This window comes from Stigmatopora argus, chromosome 20 (genome assembly GCF_051989625.1).
Source record: "Stigmatopora argus isolate UIUO_Sarg chromosome 20, RoL_Sarg_1.0, whole genome shotgun sequence".
Taxonomy (NCBI): Eukaryota; Metazoa; Chordata; class Actinopteri; order Syngnathiformes; family Syngnathidae; genus Stigmatopora; species Stigmatopora argus.
Window position 1 is genome coordinate 6,015,264 of NC_135406.1, and position 23,144 is coordinate 6,038,407.

Sequence of the window (23,144 nt, forward strand, 5' to 3'; positions counted from 1 at the left end):
TCAAAACAACAAAATAAGCTACTTACTGGCTACTCCAATTCTTTTTATATCCTCAATTCACTTAGCTGACCAAAAAATGTACTCCCCATTTTCCGATAAAATGGTTGAATTTTTTGTGGGGGGGAAAAATAGCATAGAAAAAGAATGAAAAAAATCCTAGATATTTGTATTTTTTTACATTATTTATTTTAATCTTTTTGCCTAAAGAACAAACATATTTCCTTTATGTACATTTCATTAAAAATATATTTTTAGAAATACATTACATTTTGGAAAACAATTGTGGAAAACAGGAAATATGATTATTTATTTATGTATTAGATTTTTAAAAATAAATAACTGGAACAATTTGATTTTAAGGCTCCAGCACCCCCGTGACCCTCGTGAGCATAAGCAAACGGAAAAAGAAATGAATTTTTACATTTTTTCGAGAATTTCAAAATATACTTCGAAGAAAAAAAGATAACTATTCTCTATATGTATCCATATTATTTTAATTTTAGCATGAAATAACGTTGACATACATAATTTACTTTTGCTGGCCGCACACCTGTAGTGTAGTTAGTGATATTTAAAATATATAGTATATAAAAAATGTAAAGCCTCGTTAAATTACATTAATGTTTTAACAATTCGAATGTTTTTTTGTAATATATTTTAAAAAAATGTGATTTGAATTGAATTACGTTATATTTAACAGCGTGCATGTCAATAAAGGTCTATTTCTCCTCACCTCGTTTCCTTCTCTCTCTCCATTCAATTCTTCTCTTGTGGATGAGGGGCGGGGCGCATCCTGATGACGTGTCCGCCATTGACGCCACGTTCTGCGGCCGTCCTCCCAGCAGAGCCCCGTAGCAGCGATTCCTCCTCCCCGGAACCAAATGGAGCCTCGCTCGGTGCTTCTGCCGCTGCTGCTCCTGTTCCTCCACGCCGCCTTCCTCCACTCGGCGGCGGCGTCGCGGAGCGGTCTAAACGGCCCTAAAGTCACCGAGAAGGTACGCGTTAGCATCTGCGCCTTCGTGTTGTTAGCTTGTGCGTTCCTTAATTGCTCCGGTGTGCGCCCGCAGGGATTCGCGCCATTTCGCAGGCTATGACATTTGATTATCGCGATGCAAAACGAGATTTTAATTCCTATTTTACATTTACAGCTGCGACATTCGCTTATGTGGCCGCCTGGTGGTCACGTGGTTCGTGTAGGCCCGAATAGTTGTTGTTTATCTGTGCGACTGCCAATTGCAATCATTTAAAAAATAATAATAATGATAATAATAATAATAATAATAAAAACCATGGCTGTTTTATTTTTTATTTATTTTTGGGGTTGTAAAAATAAAAAACTGAGTTTTCAAAAATAATTAATTAAAAAAAAATTGAAAAACGTAGACTTAAAAAAACAACAACAACACTCGAAAATAAATTAATTCGAAAAACGGCTTTTTAAAAATAATTCAATATAAATTAATTTGAAAAACAGATTTAAAGAACATAACACTGGCAACAGAAATTAAAGTAATTTGAAAAAGCAAAGAAAAGAAAATTCAAGAAGCAACCCAAGAAAATAGATTCATTTGAAAAACTGAAATTTCAAAAAATATTTTAAAAACAACAACCCCCAAAATAACGTTTTTAAAAACAATTGATTCAAAAACAAGCTCTAAAATAAATTAATTGTAAAAATGAATAATAAAAAAAAACTACAAAAATAAATTAAATTGAAAAATGAAGGGGGAAAAAAATAAAAACAACCCCTAAAAAATACATTTGAAAAATGAAAATAAAAAAACAACAACACTAAAAATAGAAAATTCATCTGAAAAACAGAAAAAAATTCAAGAAACAATACTAAAAAGTTTTCAAAAATAATTTAAAAAAAACACCTCAAAATATAAATTAATTAACAAAACAGATTTTAAAAAAACAACAACAACACTAGAAATAGAAAATAATTTTGTAAAACAAAAGAAAATTCAAGAAACAACCCCCAAAAATAAAAAATGGAGTGTTCAAATAATAATTTAAAAAAAATCAAAAATTAATTAATTTGAAAAATAACCACGGCTTTTTTATTTTTAAGGTGAATGCAATAAGCTTCCGTGAAATTGCGACATTTGATGGATAAAAATTGATAAAATCACATATCCAAGTACTTGTTTGGTTATCAGTGGCAACCAATTGGCTGAAAAAAAAAACTTATTTCTACACAGTAATCAAATGACACACTTTAGTAGAGTCAGCAAAAAAGTGACCTTTTATGAGAATGTCAACTAACTTTTGGTGACTCTGATTGATCGGCAGCAATGATGTGTGTGCGTGCAGGTGTTTTTTGACATCACAGTGGCGGGTCACGAGGTGGGCCGCATCGTCATTGGCCTCTTTGGGGAGGTGGTCCCGCTCACTGTCAACAATTTTGTCACCCTGGCTACCGGAGAGGTAAGGCGGCAAAACCTGGGTGTTCCTTTTAAACAAGGTCCAAGTGTGTCTACCATATTTTCTGGACTATAAATCGTGTTTTTTTTTTAGAAATGTATATATTTTTTTGTAACTTGGATTTTTTTCGTAAGTAGAGGCATATTTTCAATTAGCCTAATTCATTCCTCAATCCTTAATACTGATCATTATAAACCCTTTAAAAATGATAGAAGTATGCCAATTTTTGCCGATTTTTAACCTGAAAAATTCAGATGTTGAACCATTTGTAAGTAGAGGTACCATTGCATATTTTTTTGCCTAACTTTGTGCCGTGTTTGGCGTCTGCGTACAGTGGTACCTCGACATACGAGCAATTCGAGATACGAGCAATTTGAGATAAGAGTAAAATTTCGAGCATATAATTATCTCTAGATACGAGACAAATTTCGAGATACGAGAAAGCCAGGTGCCGCATCTCTTTCGTGTATAACAGATATCTACGAGCACTGGGCGAAGCGTTGCATTTTTTCAGTGTTTTTTCTCCATTAGACAGTCAAGAATGGCGGAGCGATCGCTAATACGAGAGGAGTATATACTACTTCTCGTTAGCAAGTGGTCGTGCGTTATCCTATTGTGAGGACATTTGTGTGCATCATTTTGGGAATATCTTGAAGGCAAGACAAAAGCAAACAACCCTCGATAGGTTGCATCTGAAAGTCAGGGTGGAGGCGGGGCAAATAAAGCCATCCCGGGAGAAGAAAGGTATCAAATTTAAAACAAAATTTGAATTAAGTTTAGTGTTTGGTTAGTTAAGTGTTACTTTGCTAATAGATGGCGAATTAGAAGAAACTAAAATGTTTTTCCAATCCATTATCCTGTTTTGGGTGTTTATTCAGAGGGTGGGAACGAATTCATTTGTTTTTAGTTCATTTCAATGGGAAACGTTCGTTCGAGTTACAAATAAATCAACATACAAGCTCAGTCCCGGAACGAATTAAACTCGTATCTCGAGGTACCACTGTATTGTTATAATCATACTGTCATTATTTTCTGTATAAAAATTGAATTTGGTGCTCTAAAAGTCTTTTTTCAAACTTCAGTCTTGAAAAAGACGAGGTCGTCTTATAATCAGGATCGTCTCAGATTCGGGTCCATACGCTAGTTAAACAAAACTAAAATCTATTAAGATTGTCAGTATTGAAATAAGCCAAAAAACGTCTTTTTTGCCGCATCTCTTTCGTGTATAACAGATATCTACGAGCACTGGGCGGAGCGTTGCATTTTTTTCAGTGTTTTTTTTCCCCGTCACTCGAATGGTGGAGCGATCGCTAATACGAGGAGTATAGATTACTTCTCGTTAGCAAGTGGTCGTGCGTTATCCTATTGTGAGGACATTTGTGTGCATCATTTTTGGATTATTTTTAAGGGAATACAAAAGCAAACAGCCCATCAATAGCGAACGTGAGGTCTTTCTCTCCCCCTTCGAAATCCGTATAATTTTAGTACTATTAAACACATTTTAGTATACTATTAAACCACTAGTTATTTGATACTTTGTTAATTTTTAGAAATTAGAAGAAATACAAAAAAAATTCCAATGCGATATCTTGTTTTTGGTGTTTTTTTACAGAGGGTTGGAAACGAATTAATTTGTTTTTAGTTCATTTCAATGGGAAACGTTCGTTCGAGTTACGAGAATATCGACATACGAGCTCAGTCCCGGAATGAATTAAGCTCGTATCTCGAGGTACCACTGTATTCTATTCGGGTGCGACTTATAGTCCAAAAAATACGGTATTTGTGTGTTTGTGTGTAGAAAGGATACGGCTACAAAGGCACAAAATTCCACAGAGTTATCAAAGATTTTATGATCCAAGGAGGAGACTTCACCGCAGGAGACGGAACTGGAGGTACAACTCCTGTTTATACCGATTGTGTTGATTGGAGTAAGGTATATACTGTTTTTCAGGTCACAGTATCTACGGGACGACGTTCCCCGATGAAAACTTTCGGCTAAAACACAGCTCTGCTGGATGGGTATGTCGTTTTAGTACTGTTTTCTGAAACTAACATAACAGAAAGAATATTTCCGAGAATTAAAAAAAAATTTTTTTAGGTCAGTATGGCCAATGCTGGCGCAGACACCAACGGCTCGCAGTTCTTCATTCTGGCCACTAGAGCACCGTGGCTGGATGGGAAACATGTGGTTTTTGGGAAAGTTTTGGACGGCATGGTGCGTCAAAACATGTTATTGTACAGGAATACCTTGGCATATGAGAAATTTTGTGGTACGAAGAATATTGCGAGGACATTTTTCGTTGGATAACTTTAAAAAACGAACTTGTTTGTGAGGCACGGAGAAGCTGCTAGTTCCGACTCGAAAACCGCGGCGGAATACTTTAATACCTTTGCTTTGGTTATAGCACAACAAAGTTACCTCCATTGTGAAGTGTGTGTATAGGAAGCGAAGTAAATTTAAGCTAAGCTAAATTAATTAATTTGAAAAACAACACTGGAAACAGAAAATGAAGTCACTTGAAAAAACAAAGAAAATTCAAGAAACAACCCAAGAAAATAGATTCATTTAAAAAAGAGTTTTCAAAAATATTTTAAAAATCAACCCCAAGAATAAATTAGTTTGAAAAATTGAGTTTCAAAAAAATAATTAAAAAAACAACCCCATAATTAAATTCATTTGAAAAACGAAGTTTTCCATAATAAATGATTAAAAAAACAACCTAAAAAAATAAATTAATTAAGGGAAAAAAATAAAAACACCAGGAAATAAATCTGAAAGAGTTTTCAAACATAATTTAAAAAAACAACCTGGGAAATAAATTAATTTGAAAAACAGTTTTCAAAATCATTAATTCAAAAAAACAACCTGAAAAATAAATTAATTTGAAAAAGTTTTCAAAATCATTAATTAAAAAAAACAACCTAAAACATATTAATAAATTAAGGGGAAAAATAAAAACACCCCAGAAAATAAATCTGAAAGAGTTTTCAAACATAATTTAAAAAAATAATAATAATTTGAAAAACAGTTTTCAAAATCATTAATTCAAAAAAAACAACCCGAAAAATAAATTAATTTGAAAAAAGTTTTCAAAATCATTAATTAAAAAAAAAAACCTGAAAAATAACTTAATTTAAAAAGCAGTTTTCAAAATAATTAATTTAAAAAAAAAACCTAAAAAAAAAATTAAGGGGAAAAAATAAAAACACCCCAGAAAATTCATCTGAAAGAGTTTTCAAACATAATTAAAAAAAAAACAACAACCCGAAAAATAAACTAATTTGTAAAACAGTTTTCAAAATCATTAATTCAAAAAAACAACCCCTTAAAATAAAGTTCATTTTGGTTAAATTTAATGTTTGTTATGTTGCGTAGTGTCACAAAAGTAGCGAAAATGTGTCAAGTCTCCGCTACCGTCTGTCTCGAAGCTAAGAACTCCATACAATACTTTACACAATAACGTAATGTTTTATTGCAGATCATAGCCAACCGGGCCAGGAGAAGAAAGGTATCAAAATTGAAAACAAAATTAGAATTAAGTTTTCGTGTAAGGTTAGATTAAATTTATTTTTGAGTGTGTCTGCATCGTAATCCAAGTTCATTTAAATTTATTTATGTTATGTTACGAGCGCGTTGCCGTGCAAAAAGTCTCTCCGTCTAATTTTAGTACAGTGGTACCTCGACATACGATCTTAATCCGTTCCGGGACTGAGATCGTATGTCGAGCTTTTCGTAACTCGAGCGCATGTTTCCCATTGAAATGAACTAAAAACAAATGAATTCGTTCCAACCCTCTGAAAAAACACCAAAAACCGGATATTGGATTGGAAAAAAATGTTTTATTTCTTCTAATTCGCCATCTATTAACAAAGTAACACATAACTAGTGGTTTAATAGTAATAAAATGTGTTTAATAGAACTAAAATTAGACGGATTTCGCGGAGGGTACAGAGAGGGACATAGAGGGTGGGGGGGAGGACTTTCCACGGCAACGCACTCGTAACCGAACAAACAAATTTAAATTAACTTGGATTAATATATACAGACACACTCAAACATATGTTTAATGTAACTTTACACAAAACTGAATTCTAATTTTGTTTTATTTTTTTTAGTACCTTTGTTCTCCGGTTTAGCTGTTTTCCACGCCTCTACCCTCACGTTCGCTATCGATGGGCTGTTTGCTGTTGTATTCCCTTCAAAATATTCCCAAAATGATGCACACAAATGTCCTCACAATAGGATAACGCACGACCACTTGCCAACGAAAAGTAGTCTTGAATGATCGATCGCAGGAGCTAACAGGCTAAGGAAGGAAAAGCAGGAAATGCAACAGCTGAGCTTACCCACGTATTGATTGTGGGTAATGAAGTTTGATTCTGAGAAAGGGTGCCATTGCCTATCGGTGTTGTGTGCACGAGTATACTTCATTACCCAGAAAGCCCTCTTTTTGCCCGCGCATGCGCGTTGTCTGGTCCATGTGTAGGCGAAAGAAACCATTCAGTGCTCATAGATATCTGTTATACAGGAAAGAGATGCGGCAAAAAAAGACAGTGCACTACAATGATAAACAGCCTCTCATGTCATGGTCACCTGGCTTGGTCGCATCTCGAAATTTTGATCGTATCTAGGGCGAATTATTCGATCATAATTTTCATCGTACCTCGAGCATGTCGTAGGTCGAGGTACCACTGTACTATTAAACACATTTTAGTACTATTAAACCACTAGTTATTTGTTACTTTGTTAATAGATGGCAAATTGGAACAAATAAAAAAAAAAATCCAATCCAATAGTATCTTGTTTTTGGGTGTTTTTTCAGAGGGCTGGAACGAATTAATTTGTTTTTAGTTCATTTCTATGGGAAACGTTCGTTTGAGTTACGAGTAAATTGACATACAAGCTCGGTCCCGGAACGCATTATACTCGTATCTTAAGGTATTCCTGTATTTCGTATTAATGGTCATAATAACATAAGTGCCAATGTTATTTTTTTTTAGTCTGTAGTGCACACTATCGAACTTCAGGACACCAACGAAAGAAACCTGCCATACGCCGAGTGCGTCGTGGTCAACAGCGGACACATCGCAGTCAAAGAACCATTTATTGTTGACGTAGACGGATGGTAGACCAGCAAAATAATCATTACTTCTGGGAAAGAAAGAAAAAAAATCTCAAAAAGTGCCAAACTGAGGCATTTGTTAATTCTTTCGGGAAAAAGCATGCAACTGTTTTTGTCTTCTAAACCCCTCATAAAGATATTTTAAGTATTTATGTTGCAATATATTGGGGAAATATTTTTTACATGAAATGAAAAGTGCCATATTTATCATATTTATTCATTTGTTGAAATTAGCACGGATGCACAAAATGTTTAAATGTGAATGGAGACATCTTTGTTATGCATTTACAATATTTAGGAAAAAGAAGGGAAATGTTCTGGAAATATATGCAAACTGTAGCAACACTTTTTTAAAGAAACATATCATATTGAGTCTTTACTTGAAATGATGCTAACTAGCATGTTAGCATCTTATATCACTGTTCCTTTTTTAACCACTAAAAATTCACATGTCACTAATAATAGTATTATTGTTATTTCCAATAAATGTGAATCCTCAATAAACAATCTGCTTCCTTGTTTGCCTATTTTATTTTGGAAATGATTTAAAATGTTTCGATACACATTTTATTGCATAATAAAATGCAAACTATTCAGTTTTTTAAAAATTAGCCTAATATTGACTGCCTCAGTGTATACCGTTTTTACTCGCATATAAGCCGCCCCCATGTATAAGCCTCACCCTTAAAATCGTTGAATTTTCCAATTTCTCAAGTATAAGTCGCCCCCTGATTCAAAATTTTCACCGTGTTTTAACAGGGAGTACAAATGTGTTACTTTGAAGGGAAAATCTTAAGAAAAACAACCAGGAAGTGTGTCCGTAGCAGTCTAGTTTTCAGTCTTGGTGCAATGATAGCATGAGATACACATTACGTGCGTATAAAGGCTGATATATTATTGGTTGACCGCAAGACCGTCGATCAAACTTATACGTTTTTCCCGTATTTTATACGTTTTTTTCTATCATTTCAAATTGTGTACGCCGTTGTTCGGGATTTTTTAAAGTACGTTTTTTTTGTAAATCCGATCTCGTTTTACCCATTTCGGCTCTAATCCGGATTGTTGATTAGTCACCCCGTCCACTTTGGAGAATTTTTTTTAAGTATGCCCTACGCGAGTAAATATATGCCGCGTTGCATTTGTACATTTAAAAAATATATATGTTTTATTTATTTATTTTATATTTTTTATTTATTTTATATTTCTTATTTATTTATTTTATATTTTTTATTTATTTTATATTTCTTATTTATTTATTTTATATTTTTTATGTATTTATTTTATATTTTTATGTATTTATTTTATATTTTTATGTATTTATTTTATATTTTTTATGTATTTATTTTATATTTTGTATTTATTTATTTCATTTGTTTTTTTAAATCGTTTAATAAGGGGAATTGTAATTATTAATAAGAGGAGCAATTGGGTAAGATGGGCACCTTGCATTTTCGTGCATGTCAAGTCAAATTTATGCACATATAAGCCGTACCCTTGATTCAGTCATTTTTTATCAGTTACAAATACGGCTTATAAGCGAGAAAATACGGTAAATATCCCATATTAAGCTCTGGGACATTTAAAAATACAAAGCAAAAACTCAAAAAGTAGCAGTTGGTAGCCTGCAAATGATGAATCTAGCTAAATTAATTCCTAAATATTTGTCCTACAAAATATTTTTTTATGAAAAGTAATAGTCATGTTTGTGTGGAATTAAATGACATAATTGACAGATTTTTTTTTGAGGCAACAAAAAGCTTCTGCCCCTAATTGACAGCTGGTTTTAGCGGTGAACGCTAAACGTGCTAATGACCGAAGGGGCGTAAAGGTTTTGCCGTGGTGGTGGTGGGGAGGGCTTTGGGTTTCTGACAGGCGGCGTGACACCGCAAGGCGCTAATGAGCACATTTGTTTTGGCGGCGGACAGACAAGACGTTAGCCCGCTACTGCACGCAAAACAAAGACAAAAGGTCAAGAAAACAAACGGAAAAGCTCAGGAGAAAACATGAAAATACATCAGCGCAACTCAAATGTCAACAAGAAGCCAGAAAATAGCAACAGCTTCAGCAACAAACAACCGCTAATCACATTCGTTAGCATCACAATGCCACTTTTTTGCCGGTGGTTCATTAGCAGTTTAGCTATTAGCAGTAGCACTCAAAGGCGGGGCATAAAACATTTAAGCATTTTCTCCCAAAGTGACATTTTAAGCAAAAAATGCACACCAGACCCAGAAACAATGAATTATAATATGGTTCCCTATCACAGAGCTAACATTAGCAGCTTAGCATTAGCTCTCGAGTTAGCGATCATGTTTTATTATTTTCATGCTACGGGCTGTTCGCTCCTTTTTTGACAGCTTCCTGCTTTGTATTTAGCCTCTAGTGTTAGCGCTCTGCGGGTTAAGCGCCTAGCATTTGGTCGCAATGCATCGTGGGTAGTGAAATGTGTTGTTGCTGACCTTTGGAAAACGTTGTCCCAGTTGGCAGACACACAAAGGTAATGAGGGCTGTCATGCTTCCTCAGATTCTCGGGTTTGTTTCTTCTTTCTCTTCGCAGCCATTGATCCTGGCGAGGAGAAAAGGGGCGGGGTTAGGGTTTTTCTTACCCTCATCACGAAGCATCTCCAACGCGTTTAAATAGCTTTGTAGCACGTTTCATGTCCTCTTTAACCCCCTAATGGTCTAGATATAAACATCGGAGCAGTTCATAATTGGTTCAAAATGTTGCTAACATCTGTTAGCGCATAGATCCGTCTCATAAAAACGAGCATTGTACGTTTTTGAGCTTCCCGCGCAGTTTTAGCAGCTACGCTAGCAAGAGCTGTCCTCATTAGCCACTCGTCTGTTTGTATTAGTGAGCGCGTGGCGCCGCGTGGCGTTTTAACGTGGCCTTAATGACGTGCCATTAGCTTGCTAATGGCCGCCTGTTTGCCGCGCCGGGAGCTCGTTTTTCTACATTTTGAGCTAGTAAAGTTAACAAATAGGATTGTGGACAACTTGGGGTCATTCTGGAAAATAGTGCAAAAAGGTTAGCAAGGTTAGCTACCGTATTTTCACGACTATAAGGCGCACATAAGTATTAAATTTTCTCCAAAATAGACAGGGCGCCTTATAATCCAGTGCGCCTCATATATGGACCAATACTAAAATTGTTATCACGATAAAATAAAATAAATCAGTCGATAGGGTACACCATCCTCTACAGCTCTCACAACTACGGCAAGCAGCCCCCGACTCTACTATTTTCCCCGTAGAAAAAGTACTGCGCAGTGACTGCTGGGATATGTAGTTCTTTTGTCAATATACCCAATGGATTGTGGCCTGTACACATCGACATCAACACAGCTTTATGAAGCATGGAAGACAGCGTTGGAATAGTTACGCTAGCTACTAACTAGCTACTATTTGCGAATGGATTGTGGCCGCCTGGATGAACGTATAAAACTCAGAAAATGAGGACTGATGGATTTGTGGGTGATGATGACATGAGTACATTGTAAAATGGCTAAATAAAGTACAACTGAACTCAGTTTTGCTTCCGTTGCCTTTTTAAAAACGTGTTTTTAGCGTGTGGATGTAGCGTGTATGTTTAAACTGGTGTATGTTTTGCCATGCCTGGCTGCGTCTATAAAAACGGTGCGTCCTTTGTGTGTGTAAAATACAGAAATAGCATTAGTTATAGACACTGCGGCTAAAAATACGATGCGCCGTATAGTCGTGAAAATACGCTCAGCGACAATTGATCACTTTGATGGTTGTTAGCAAGAAAATTAGCGCACGGGGGAATGACAAAGTAAAGTAAACGCAGCTTTTTTCCGTCAGGGAACCGAACACAAGTTTTCTGGTCGCATTTTTCTTGAAATGACCAACCGTGACAACGGCTGATAGCATTTAACGCTAACAGCCGACGCGGCAGTCGCTCCAACCCTTATCGAGGCCTCGAAACCGTAGCTAGCCACGATGGCACGCGACGCCAGTCCCCGTCCTCCCCGTAGCGTCTCGACTAGCGGCTAATGTGCTAATTGCGCGGGTGTCCATTCGCGTTTGCGCGCGCATCCCTCACGCCGCCGCACGTTTAGCGCCGTCTTAACGAGGCGCCATTAGCCCGCTAATTCTCTTGCCGAGGACTAATTTTTCTACATTTTGCGCCACCGGTCGGGGTCTGGTGGGCAGCGTGGCGGGGGGTGCAAGGGCGGCGTGGTGTGGGGGTGCGCCAGGGAAATCGTTAGCGCTCCTTCTCTTTAAATTGGGGAGGTGGACGGCAGGTGAACATCGCATTGATCGGCCTCTCAAGGCCTCTTCCCCCCCATCCCTCACCGACAATTGCCTGCCCTTTACGCACACACGCGCCCCTCCACCCCAAACGCTTTCCCGCCAATTGGCGAGGCAGTCGGTGGGTGCGCGGAACTAGACCCCTCCTCCGCGCATTTACAAGCGCGAGCATCGTAGCTGTCCATCATGCTAACAACCAGCATCATGCAGCACAAAACACAAATATTGGTGAAAAGACGAGGTGGGGGTGGAGTTGGGGGGTCACGGTTGGCTTTTGGGACAGACAAGTGGGTGGCGCAGGGGGGGTTCGCACAAAGGGGGGGCGTGGAGTAAACATGCTGATGATTTCCCAGGAGTTTCCGCGGAGAGACGCGGGGAGTAACAGAGAGAGAGCAGATGCCGTCCTGTCACCGCCGGCAACCGTAACCGCGGTGACGCCTCCTCACAACAACATCGAGCGGGATGCGAGAGAAGATGGGAAGGATGACACACACACACACATGTTCTCGGACGACTCTCATAGCCCAATTAGAGTCCTCGAGGAGACGACAGCGTTCCCTGTCTCGCTGGGCGTCCAATTGTTTGCACTTTTTCATCCCGTTGATCCCGAAGGAGGCCAAAAATGTCCGTCGGTCCGCCTGTGACTTTTCAGACTTTACAAATACATATTTCGGTTTAACCTCACTTGCTACTTTCTTCAAATTTTCTTTGGGAGAATTATATGAATTATAAGACAACGCTAGGGAAAAAAATAGAATCCTGACAACCCATGAATTTTCACATTATCAGAATCACATTCACTAATAAAAAAAAAATATATATATATATATATAAATATATATATATATATAGAGAGAGAGAGAGATATGTATATATATATGTATATACACATGTATATGTATATATATGTATATACACACATGTATATGTATGTATATATATATATATATATATATATATATATATATATGTATGTATGTATGTATATATATATATATATTTATTTATTTATTTATAATTTGTTTATATATATATATTTATTTATAATTTATATATATATATATGTATATGTATATACACACATGTATATATATATATTTTTTTTTATTAGTGAATGTGATGATGATAATGTGAAAATTCATGGGTTGTCAGGATTCTATTTTTTCCCTAGCGTTGTCTTATAATTCATATAATTCTCCCATTTTTTTAAAATATATTTTTATATTTATATATATATATGTATACACACGTGTATATATATATATATATATATATATATTTATTTTTTATTTTTTATTAGTGAATGTGATGATGATAATGTGAAAATTCATGGGTTGTCAGGATTCTATTTTTTCCCTAGCGTTGTCTTATAATTCATATAATTCTAATATATATATATATTGTCTTATAGTTGCATCATGGTCCAATTAGCCTCTCAAGTGCTCAATTTTTAATATAAATTTTAATTAATACTTTTTAAATTAGTAGCTTAAAAAGCAAAAATTGAAAAAAAAAATCAGATTTTCCCCATAAGACTGAATACATTTTTACTAAAAATGTGGCCTCTTAGCATAGCGCTATCATTAGCATTCAAGCTGTTTCGGCTAGCTATCGTTAGTGCGGCCTGTGTTTGCTAATCGGCATTAAAACTATCACATTTACCGTGAATGAGTTGAATTAGAAGACTCGCAATGCTAACTTATGATGCTAATATGATCGTTGGAGTTCAATTGCATCATGGTCTAATTAGCCTCTCAAATTCTCAATAAAAAATAATTTTAGGAAATAGTTTTCAAATTAGCTTAAAAAGTCAAAAATTGGAAAGATTTTGCCTTCGAACTCAGTACTTTAGCGTAGCGCTATCATTAGCATTCAAGCTGTATTGGCTAGCTATCGTTAGCACGGCCGTGTTTGCTAATAAGCATTATAATGATCATCATTCCTATTGCATTTACCGTGAATGAGTTGAATTGGAAGACCTGCGATGCTAACTGATGATGCTAACATGATCGCAGAGCATCGTTGGGGTTTTCCTGCAAATTCCTCTCATTCCCGCCCCTCGGCTTGTCTTCGACGTCCCTCAGAAACTAATTATAGGCAAGAAGAAGAACAAAAAAGATCCGTGTTAGACGTTTTCAGGCCGGGTCGGTCAACCTCCTTCCTTCAAAAAATAAAAAAATAAAAAATCTTACTTCCTGTCACGTTTATTTCGTTATTTTTCGACGACGCCGTCACCTCATCATTTTTCTTTCACATTTTTTTTATAGGATTGAGCATAAGAAATTCAAGTAAAGTCATATTATGAATCAAATTATAACAAGAAAAAGTGGAAATATTACGAAAATAAAAATATTGGTCGTAATATTGCGAGTAAAAACTGGAATATTAGCAGGAAAAATCAATAATATGGGATTAAGGATTCAAATTAGGAGTGGAAAAGAGTAATTTGACATGATTCAAATCATAAATGAGGAAAATGTATCTATTATAATGAAGAAAAATGTTGCTTTATTGCTCAATTTTACGTGATATGTGAAAAAAATAGTTATTGGACAAGATTAAAATTATAACTAATTTATTATCGCGAGAAAAAAAATCATTTAATCATTACCAGATTAAAATCTTCTAATTAATCTCATAACAAAACAACTTTAATCTCATAATATCTCAACTTTAATGTCCTAATATTACAATTTTGATTTCACATTTCACCTATTTCTCGTAATATTGCAAATTTCTTCTCGGAAATATTAAATATTAAAACAAAAAAATCATTGAATGACATTCTAACATAAAAAGTCAATTGAAACATCCAATTTCATGACATAAATATGAATATTTCAACGTGTTTTGTCCTGCTTTGTGTTGCTGTCAATCAGCTAATGATGAAGGTCAAGCACACATTCACTTCTTTTCTTCTTTTCTATTTTTTATGTCCCAGAATCCCCCCATTCTGTCTCCGGCACCCCCACCCATTCGCTTATGTCGGCGTGCGTGAGTGACTTTTGGGGGTTTGCTTGTGTTTGATGTTTAAAATGCTGGCAAATCGATACGTTCACACATGACAGGACGAGCGAGACACCAAACTAATGAACACACAAACACACACACACACACACACACACACACACACACACACACACTCACACACACACTAAGCGAGAAAGTGACAACCAAGGTTTTTCCCCCCCTTGTCCGTTTTTTTTACATTATCCGAAAAACCAGGCCTAGATTTCACCCTTTGAGGCTCTTCAATGGTTACATTTAGTATTGTTAATTTTTGTGGAACTTTATCCTCCAATCAGAAATAAGATAAAAACACACAGATACACATACACACATACATATGTCATCTCATCTCATTTTCTGAACCGCTTTATCCTCACTAGGGTCGCGGGGGGTGCTGGAGCCTATCCCAGCTGACTTTGGATCAGAGACTGAGGACACCCTAAATTGGTGGCCAGTCAATCGCAGAGCACGAGGAGACAAACAACCATTCACGCTCACACTCATGCCTAGGGGGCAATTTAGAGTGCCCAATTAGCCTACCAAAAAAAGTCTTTGGAATGTGGGAGAAAACCCACGCAGGCCGGGGAGAACATGCAAACCAATCCTGGATTTGAACCCAGGACCCCAGAACTGTGAGGCTGATGTGCTAACCACTCGTGCCACCAGACCACCCCATACACACACGTATATACACACTTATACACACATTCACACATATACACACACGTGTATCTATATACACACACATACACACATCAAAAAAACATTCATACATATACACACATGCACACATTCGTGTATCTATAGACACATATACACACACATGCACACATACACACACACATATGCACATACACATACACACACATACGTGTATATATACATATACACATGCACACACACATACACACACATATGCACATACACATACACACACATACGTGTATATATACATATACACATGCACACACACATACACACACCTACACACACATACACACACATACACACACATACATATACACACATGCACACATTTGTGTATCTATACACACATATACACACATGCACACATTTGTGTATCTATACACATATACACACATACACACACTACACACATGCACACATTCGTGTATCTATACACACATATACACACACACATATACACATACATATATACACACAACACACCGACTACACACACATGCACACATTCGTGTTTCTATACACACACACATATATACACACACGTGTATATTTACATATACACACACACATTTACACAAAAACACACATTTACACACATCTGTGTATATATACATATACACATGCATATACACACACATACACAAAAACACACATACACACACATATACACACATACACACACGTGTGTATATACATATACACACACGTGTGTGTATATACATATACACACATATACACAAAAACACACACACACATGCACACATTCGTGTATCTATACACACGTACACACACATACATATATACACAACACACATACTACACACACATGCGCACATTCGTGTATCTATACTCACATACACACATATACACACGTGTATATATACATATACACACACGCAAAAACACATACATATACACACATGCACACATTCGTGTATCTCTAAACACATTCCCACACATATACACACACATACTACACACACATGCACACATTCGTGTATTTATACACACATACACACACACATACACAAAAACACATACATATACACACATGCACACATTTGTGTATCTATAAACACATTCCCACACACACACACACACATACTACACACACATGCACACATTCGTGTATTTATACACACACACACATACATATATACACACATATACACACACGTATACACACACATATACACATTTATACACGTGTATCTATACACATACATATACACATTTACACACACACAGGTGTTTGTATACACATACATTCATATACACATACACAGACACACGTGTATATACACACACAAATATACATATAGACACACACGTGTACTCATATATACACATACATATACATATATGGCTAATGAGCAACTGTTTTTGATGATGATTACAGTTAGAAATGAATCAATCAATCCATAAATGCCAATCCTATTCATCAAAAAAGTATGCGTGTAAAACTTTTAACAGCCCTTACTCGCGCTTTTGTTTCATGATTACGACTCATAAACCTGTTTTTTCCATCTGTAAATCAGAAAAAAAAATACTTTTATTTACCTCATTTTTTCTGACCGTGACATTTCCAAGATTGTGTGTGTTTGTATGTGTATGTGTGTGTCTCATTTTAGCTTGCACTAAATGTCGCTGACAAATGACAGCAGCCGGAATCGTGTCCGTGTCTGTACGCGCGTGGGACAAAAAGATTCGCCGCCGTGGCTTTTAATTTGGCGGGGAGGGAGGAACGAAGATACAGAGATGACAAATAGAACAGGAAGTGATGAACTCCTTGACAAATGAACCCAATCAGCTGAATCTATCACACACACATGCGCCGTGAGAAATAACTAGCTTGCGCTAATAAAGCCAACTAGCATGAGCGTGTCATAGGCCACACGCACATGCATCCATCTTACCGGGGTAGGGGGCGGGGCTAGGTGCACATGGTCCGTTAGTCGTGATTTGTTCGCGGTCAATCGAGCTCAAACGAGCGAAACCAAAATGCAAAAAACGCACAACTTAAACCATCATTTTTTTTGAAAGGGGGCGGGGTCAATAACATTTCTGCAAATATTGACTTCAAGTTTATTTATTTCTTTTTAATTACATCCGATTATCACTATATGACACTACCAAAAATGTCAACTCTCCCAAATTTATTTATTTTTGTCATCATTAATATTAATTAAATATGGACTTATTGTTGCCTGTAGGTTTCAAGCTAGCCTGCAGGGGGAGCCGGTGGGTATAGTTTGAGTAATAAAACAGTTTAATTGTAATATTTAAGCATTCTTAGATTTATATCAATGAATATGCACTATGATAATGATAATATAGTCATTTCTCTACTTACAAATGCCTCTAGTTACAAAATTTTCAGGTTATGGTTAGATTTTGTATGCTTGTTTTTCCTTTTAAGACATTAATAAATCATTTTGTTATCATTTTTTTGTGTTTTTCACATCTTTCATACAAAATTGGGACAGTTTGACCAATTTTAAAGGGTTTAGTTGGTAGTTTTGTGAGGACTGAGGAACGAATTTGAGAATTTACATATAAAGTACACCTCTACTTACGAAATTTTCAAGGTCCAAAAAAACCTCTGGAACCAATTCATTTCGTAAGTAGAGGTACGTATGTACTGTAGAATATACGCTAATTGTACCCTTTTTAAAGCTAGCTTGACATTTAATTCTTTACCATTTAAGTCACTTCTAATTTAACCTTTCAAAATAAAGTTTTTGGGGAGCAAGAAAAACAACAACACATTTTTATGACTGAATTGTTTTTTCAAGACGACATTTTGCGACCCATCTGATCAATATTTACCAATCATTTTATCACAGACGATTTACAACAAATAGTAAATGGAATCCTGCGTCAAGGATTTATTTTAAACAATAAAAGAACAAATTAAAAATGACAATCATCGCCGCTAAAAATCCTTGTTGTGTTGTTCGGTGGCGTAACGAGAACATCCATCACTCCAGCCGCTCGGCTAATGTTAGCAATCTGCTGCTAACACGCGCTCGCCACACAAGGTCAATTAGTCTGACCTGCCTAATTAGGCCAAGGCTACACACAAACACACACACACAAACACACACTTGTGTAAATGAAGAGAAATGTGTAGTCAGGTTCAATGTACTTCCCCCAATCAGAAAATGACAAATAAAAAGGGGGTGTGGCTCAAAGTGGGAACATGTTTTTTTTTTCCAAGCAAAAAAACAAGCAATTTTTTGTTCATATTTTGTCTATGGGTTGTTTTTGTTTCTGTTGGAGTAATCATTATTATAAATGTGTTTACAATGAATATAAAGCCTTATAATATACATGCTTACTATATTAATCAATATATTTGCTTATTAGGAATAGTAATGCTCATCCTAAATGTTGTATTTTTTCTAAGTGGCAGTATTAACCGTATTTTATTTTGAAATTCCGATGCTTTGTCAATGGTAAAATAGTAAATTACAACGATGTTTTATTTTTTAGGCTTTTGTTTGTACAAAAATCCTTCATAAAATGGTTAACTATTTGCATCTGAAGTCTTTTGAAAAGTAAATGAATGTATTGTATAAGAAACAAAACATGATTTAATGAAAGTATTTATTTTTCCACCTAAAAAAATCCACTTTTTTTAAGCAATTTCGGAATTTTTCAACAATTGCATGAAAAAATGAAAACTACAGGATGCCCTTAAATGAGGTTAAAATTGTTTAAAACCTCGGGATTTCCTAGCAAAACATTTTGATGAAATATTGTCAAAATGTAAGAATGTCTTTGAACATCAAAGATTTATAGATGTGCTGTACACACCACAAAAAACAAACACACACACAAAAACACACACACGGAGAAGAAGAGGAATCAAATGAAGTGGAGCAGATAAAGCTCTCCACACGCCGTGATGGATTCCAGTTATTAGCCAATCAAAAAGATGGATGGTGCGGCCCAGTGGCAAATCAGCATCAAAATCTAGATGCAGTTAGCAGATAGCGCCCGGCCCGCTAATACACTTATTAAAGACGCTGAGGGTCCCGGGCGGCGAAAGCGAGCTGGGAAACAGGCTAATATGCTAGCTTAGCATAGGGTAGCATAAAGGATAGTCATTAATAAGGGTGTTTAAAAAAATACGTCTTATACGAGAGAAATTGTCAAATTCAACAAGGCAATTTTAAGGGTGCGGCTTATACGCGAGTAAATACGGTATAATAACTTCATTAAGTGATTCTCATCATAGTTTTATCAAACAGGAATCATTAAAACAAAAAAGATATCTAGAGTCGTAACGCGACTTACGAAATTAATTGGTTCCAAGACTTTTTTGGTAACTTGAAAATTTCGTAAGTAGAGGTGTACTTTATATGTAAATTCTCTCATTCGTTCCACGGTCCTCACACAACTACTAACTAAACCCTTTAAAATTGGTCAAACTATCCCAATTTTGTATGAAAAATGTGAGGAAACGCACAAACTGAGAGAAAATTATAAGGAAATGATTTATTAATGTCTTAAAAGAAATATGAAAATATATCCTGCGCCGCTGAAACATCTCTCTGCGCAGGGGTTATAGATGTAGTACCCCTGTTTGTCCCACAGATGGCAGCAAGAGCCCTTTCTACCAGGGCCGAAAGCCGTCCACTTTGTAATCCATTTTAGACTTTTACGTGTGCCCTGTGTGTGTGTGTGTTAGTGTGTGTGTGTTAGTGTATGTGTGTGTTAATGTGTGTGTGTTAGTGTGTGTGTTAGTGTGTGTGTTAGTGTGTGTGTGTTAGTGTGTATGTATGTGTTAGTGTGTGTGTGTGTTAGTGTGTATGTATGTGTTAGTGTGTGTGTGTTAGTGTGTGTGTGTTAGTGTGTGTGTGTTAGTGTGTGTGTGTTAGTGTGTGTGTGTTAGTGTGTGTGTGTGTTAGTGTGTGTGTGTTAGTGTGTGTGTGTTAGTGTGTGTGTGTTAGTGTGTGTGTGTTAGTGTGTGTGTGTTAGTGTGTGTGTTAGTGTGTGTGTGTGTTAGTGTGTCTGTTAGTGTGTGTGTGTGTTAGTGTGTGTGTGTTAGTGTGTGTGTGTTAGTGTGTGTGTGTTAGTGTATGTGTGTGTTAGTGTGTGTGTTAGTGTGTGTATTAGTGTGTGTTTGTGTTAGTGTGTGTGTTAGTGTGTGTGTTAGCATGTGTGTGTTAGCATGTGTGTGTTAGCATGTGTGTGTCAGCGTGTGTGTGTTAGTGTGTGTGTGTTAGTGTGTGTGTTAGTATGTGTGTTAGTTAGTGTGTGTTAGCGTGTGTGTTAGCATGTGTGTGTTAGCATGTGTGTGTTAGCATGTGTGTGTTAGTGTGTGTGTTAGTATGTGTGTTAGTATTTGTGTTAGTGTGTGTGTTAGTGTGTGTGTGTTAGTTAGTGTGTGTAAGTATGTGTTAGTGTGTGTGTTAGTATGTGTGTTAGTGTGTGTGTTAGTGTGTGTGTGTTAGTTAGTGTGTGTGTTAGTGTGTGTGTGTAAATATGTGCCACGTTGCATTTGTAGTTCTCGCTTAATAAGGGAATTCAAAATAAATTAATGGATAAGGAAATGCATTTACTTTTTGGGGGATTTTGTAACTTGGATCGTTTTCGTATCTCGAGTCCCTCATTTGCATATAAAACATTTCGTAACCTGAAACTTTCTTACTTAGAGGCATTCGTAAGTAGAGGTATGACTGTATATTTCATTTTTCACACCGAGCTTACATCGCCAAAAGTTGAACCCCAACAACTTCCGAAAAAAATGAAATGATAGTTTCATAATTTCACATTTGTACCCGCGTAATGTGTATCTCATGCTTTTATTGCACCCAGCGATTTGGGGAACACTATACCGCTACGGACACACTTCCTGGTTCTGCTTACGTTACGTTACACAATGAAATCAAGTCGGGACGTACTCCATACGTTACGATCTACGAAAAATGAAATTGTGAATGGTCCCACCTGTGTCTCGTCTTGATGATGTCACACGGCAGGAAGTGTGGCGGATGTCTGGAACTTTGACGCAGGTGACGAGCAGCCTCGGTGGGAAAATAGCTGTCACTTCACACCGTGTGTGTTGGGGGGTCGTGACCCCTGGGCTGTGATCAATAATAAAAGTGACAGATGGAAAAGCTTGAGAGGGAATTTCTACCACTTCCTGACTTTGATTGACAGCCCAGAGAAAAGGAGAACATACACAATAATTGTCAATATTCGTTTTCATGTGACTATATTATCGTTGCAGCAAGATTGAAAGAATGAATTTATTTTTATTTAAATTACAAAAATATTGTTCAAACAAGAATAACAATGCTTTATTTTCAATGAAAATGTGATTTTTTTATCCCCATAAAATTGTCTTTTTTTCCTTAAAAACTATTGTAAGCAAGACTGAAACTTTTACTGATAATCTTTCTTCTTGAAATTAATTAATTCTACAAAAATATTCTTTATTCTTGAAAAATCTTAATTTAAGATTTTTAAATTTTAATTTAATATAAAATTTACAATGGCGGCACGGTGGTCGGGGTGGTTGAGGTGAAGGGTTTAATTCCAGGCTACTTATTATTCAACATTTAGTGTTGAATTAACATTTTTACTTTTACGAGACTATAAAAATAAAAAGCTAACAATGATAGTTTGTCATTTTCGTAACTGAAATACTGAAACAGCATTTTAAAAAAAAAAAAAGTATGCTGCATGTAAAATAAATCCTTTAGTGTTAATTCAATACATAATTTAGAACATTTTTTTCTTTTTTAAAGTTTGTAAGTTCGTAAAACATTAAATATAAATTCCTTTATTTTTAATAATGAGTTTTTCACATAAAAAGGAGAGAAAATATATTTTATGATATTAATATATATTATTTTTTTTTTTTAAATTAAACTATCACAAAATCTTAAAATAGGAAAATCATTTTTTAATATTGACATTTTCAAAAATGCTTTTTTTGGATTAAAAATAAACTCGAAAAAAATATTTGGATTTTTGAAATTTGAAATTTTAGCAATTTATTAGAATTTTAGCAATTTATTTGAATTTTAGCATGAAACGTAGTTGACACAAGTTACTTGGGTGGGCTGCACAAAGCCTTGTGATGAGCCACTTTTGATCCCCCCCCACACCCCCACCACGGGGTTTGTGCTCCCAAAGCTCCCCCGGAAAAAGCTAATGACGACCCTCAGTACACTTGGCTAACAGTTCAAAGGTGAAAGGTCAACATAGCAGACAAAGATGAATGCTAGCTAATCACACACACAAGCACGACACCAGCCAGTATGTTAACATGCTATCATGTTAGCATCATTATTTTCATGTCTTCCATCTTTCAATTCTAAAAATAGTTATGCCCGCCCCCTTGACACATCCCCCCCCATCTGAACCCCGATTCCATCCCAGCATGCATCACTGTCACGAAAAATGTGGAATCATCCATTCCAGAAAAAAAGGATTAGCTGTAAAGCTAAATGTTCACACGGCGAGAAAACTGGCGGGAAACGACGACGTAAACGTAAACTTCTGGCATCGTGGCGGAACTTTTTGGGGCGGCGACAAGCTAGGCGCTAAAGGTCGCGTGTTAACACGTTGTTTCTAGCATTTCTTTTT

General features: G+C 36.1%; 2 protein-coding genes and 1 long non-coding RNA gene across 6 annotated transcripts in view; 1 reads left to right on the plus strand and 2 right to left on the minus strand.

The window, feature by feature from the left end:
* prdm6 (PR domain containing 6) overlaps positions 1–1,071 on the minus strand; it is a 32,195-nt gene extending 31,124 nt beyond the window's left edge. For all 3 annotated transcript variants that reach the window (XM_077589128.1, XM_077589127.1, XM_077589129.1), the window contains exon 1: positions 734–1,071. The gene's annotated coding sequence lies outside the window, so the exon portion shown is untranslated. The remainder of the gene's footprint in view (positions 1–733) is intronic.
* On the plus strand, positions 763–8,068 carry ppic (peptidylprolyl isomerase C). 2 transcript variants are annotated; one of them, XM_077589192.1, is made up of 6 exons: positions 769–995; positions 2,317–2,430; positions 4,226–4,319; positions 4,379–4,446; positions 4,526–4,642; positions 7,429–8,068. In XM_077589192.1, the coding sequence occupies exons 1-6, from the start codon at positions 882–884 to the stop codon at positions 7,555–7,557; spliced, it is 636 nt and encodes a 211-aa protein (XP_077445318.1). In that variant the 5' UTR covers positions 769–881; the 3' UTR covers positions 7,558–8,068. The 2 variants fall into 2 exon arrangements, with proteins under 2 accessions (XP_077445319.1, XP_077445318.1); XM_077589193.1 differs by lacking the exon at positions 4,526–4,642 and having other exon boundaries at positions 763–995.
* Positions 8,069–9,888: 1,820 nt separating this feature from the next.
* LOC144065964 (uncharacterized) lies at positions 9,889–21,700 on the minus strand. The gene is made up of 3 exons (XR_013297364.1): positions 21,498–21,700; positions 13,778–13,909; positions 9,889–10,116 (listed from the first exon to the last, which is right to left on the minus strand). It is a non-coding gene; the product is annotated as an uncharacterized LOC144065964 (long non-coding RNA).
* Between the last annotated feature and the right edge of the window lie 1,444 nt (positions 21,701–23,144).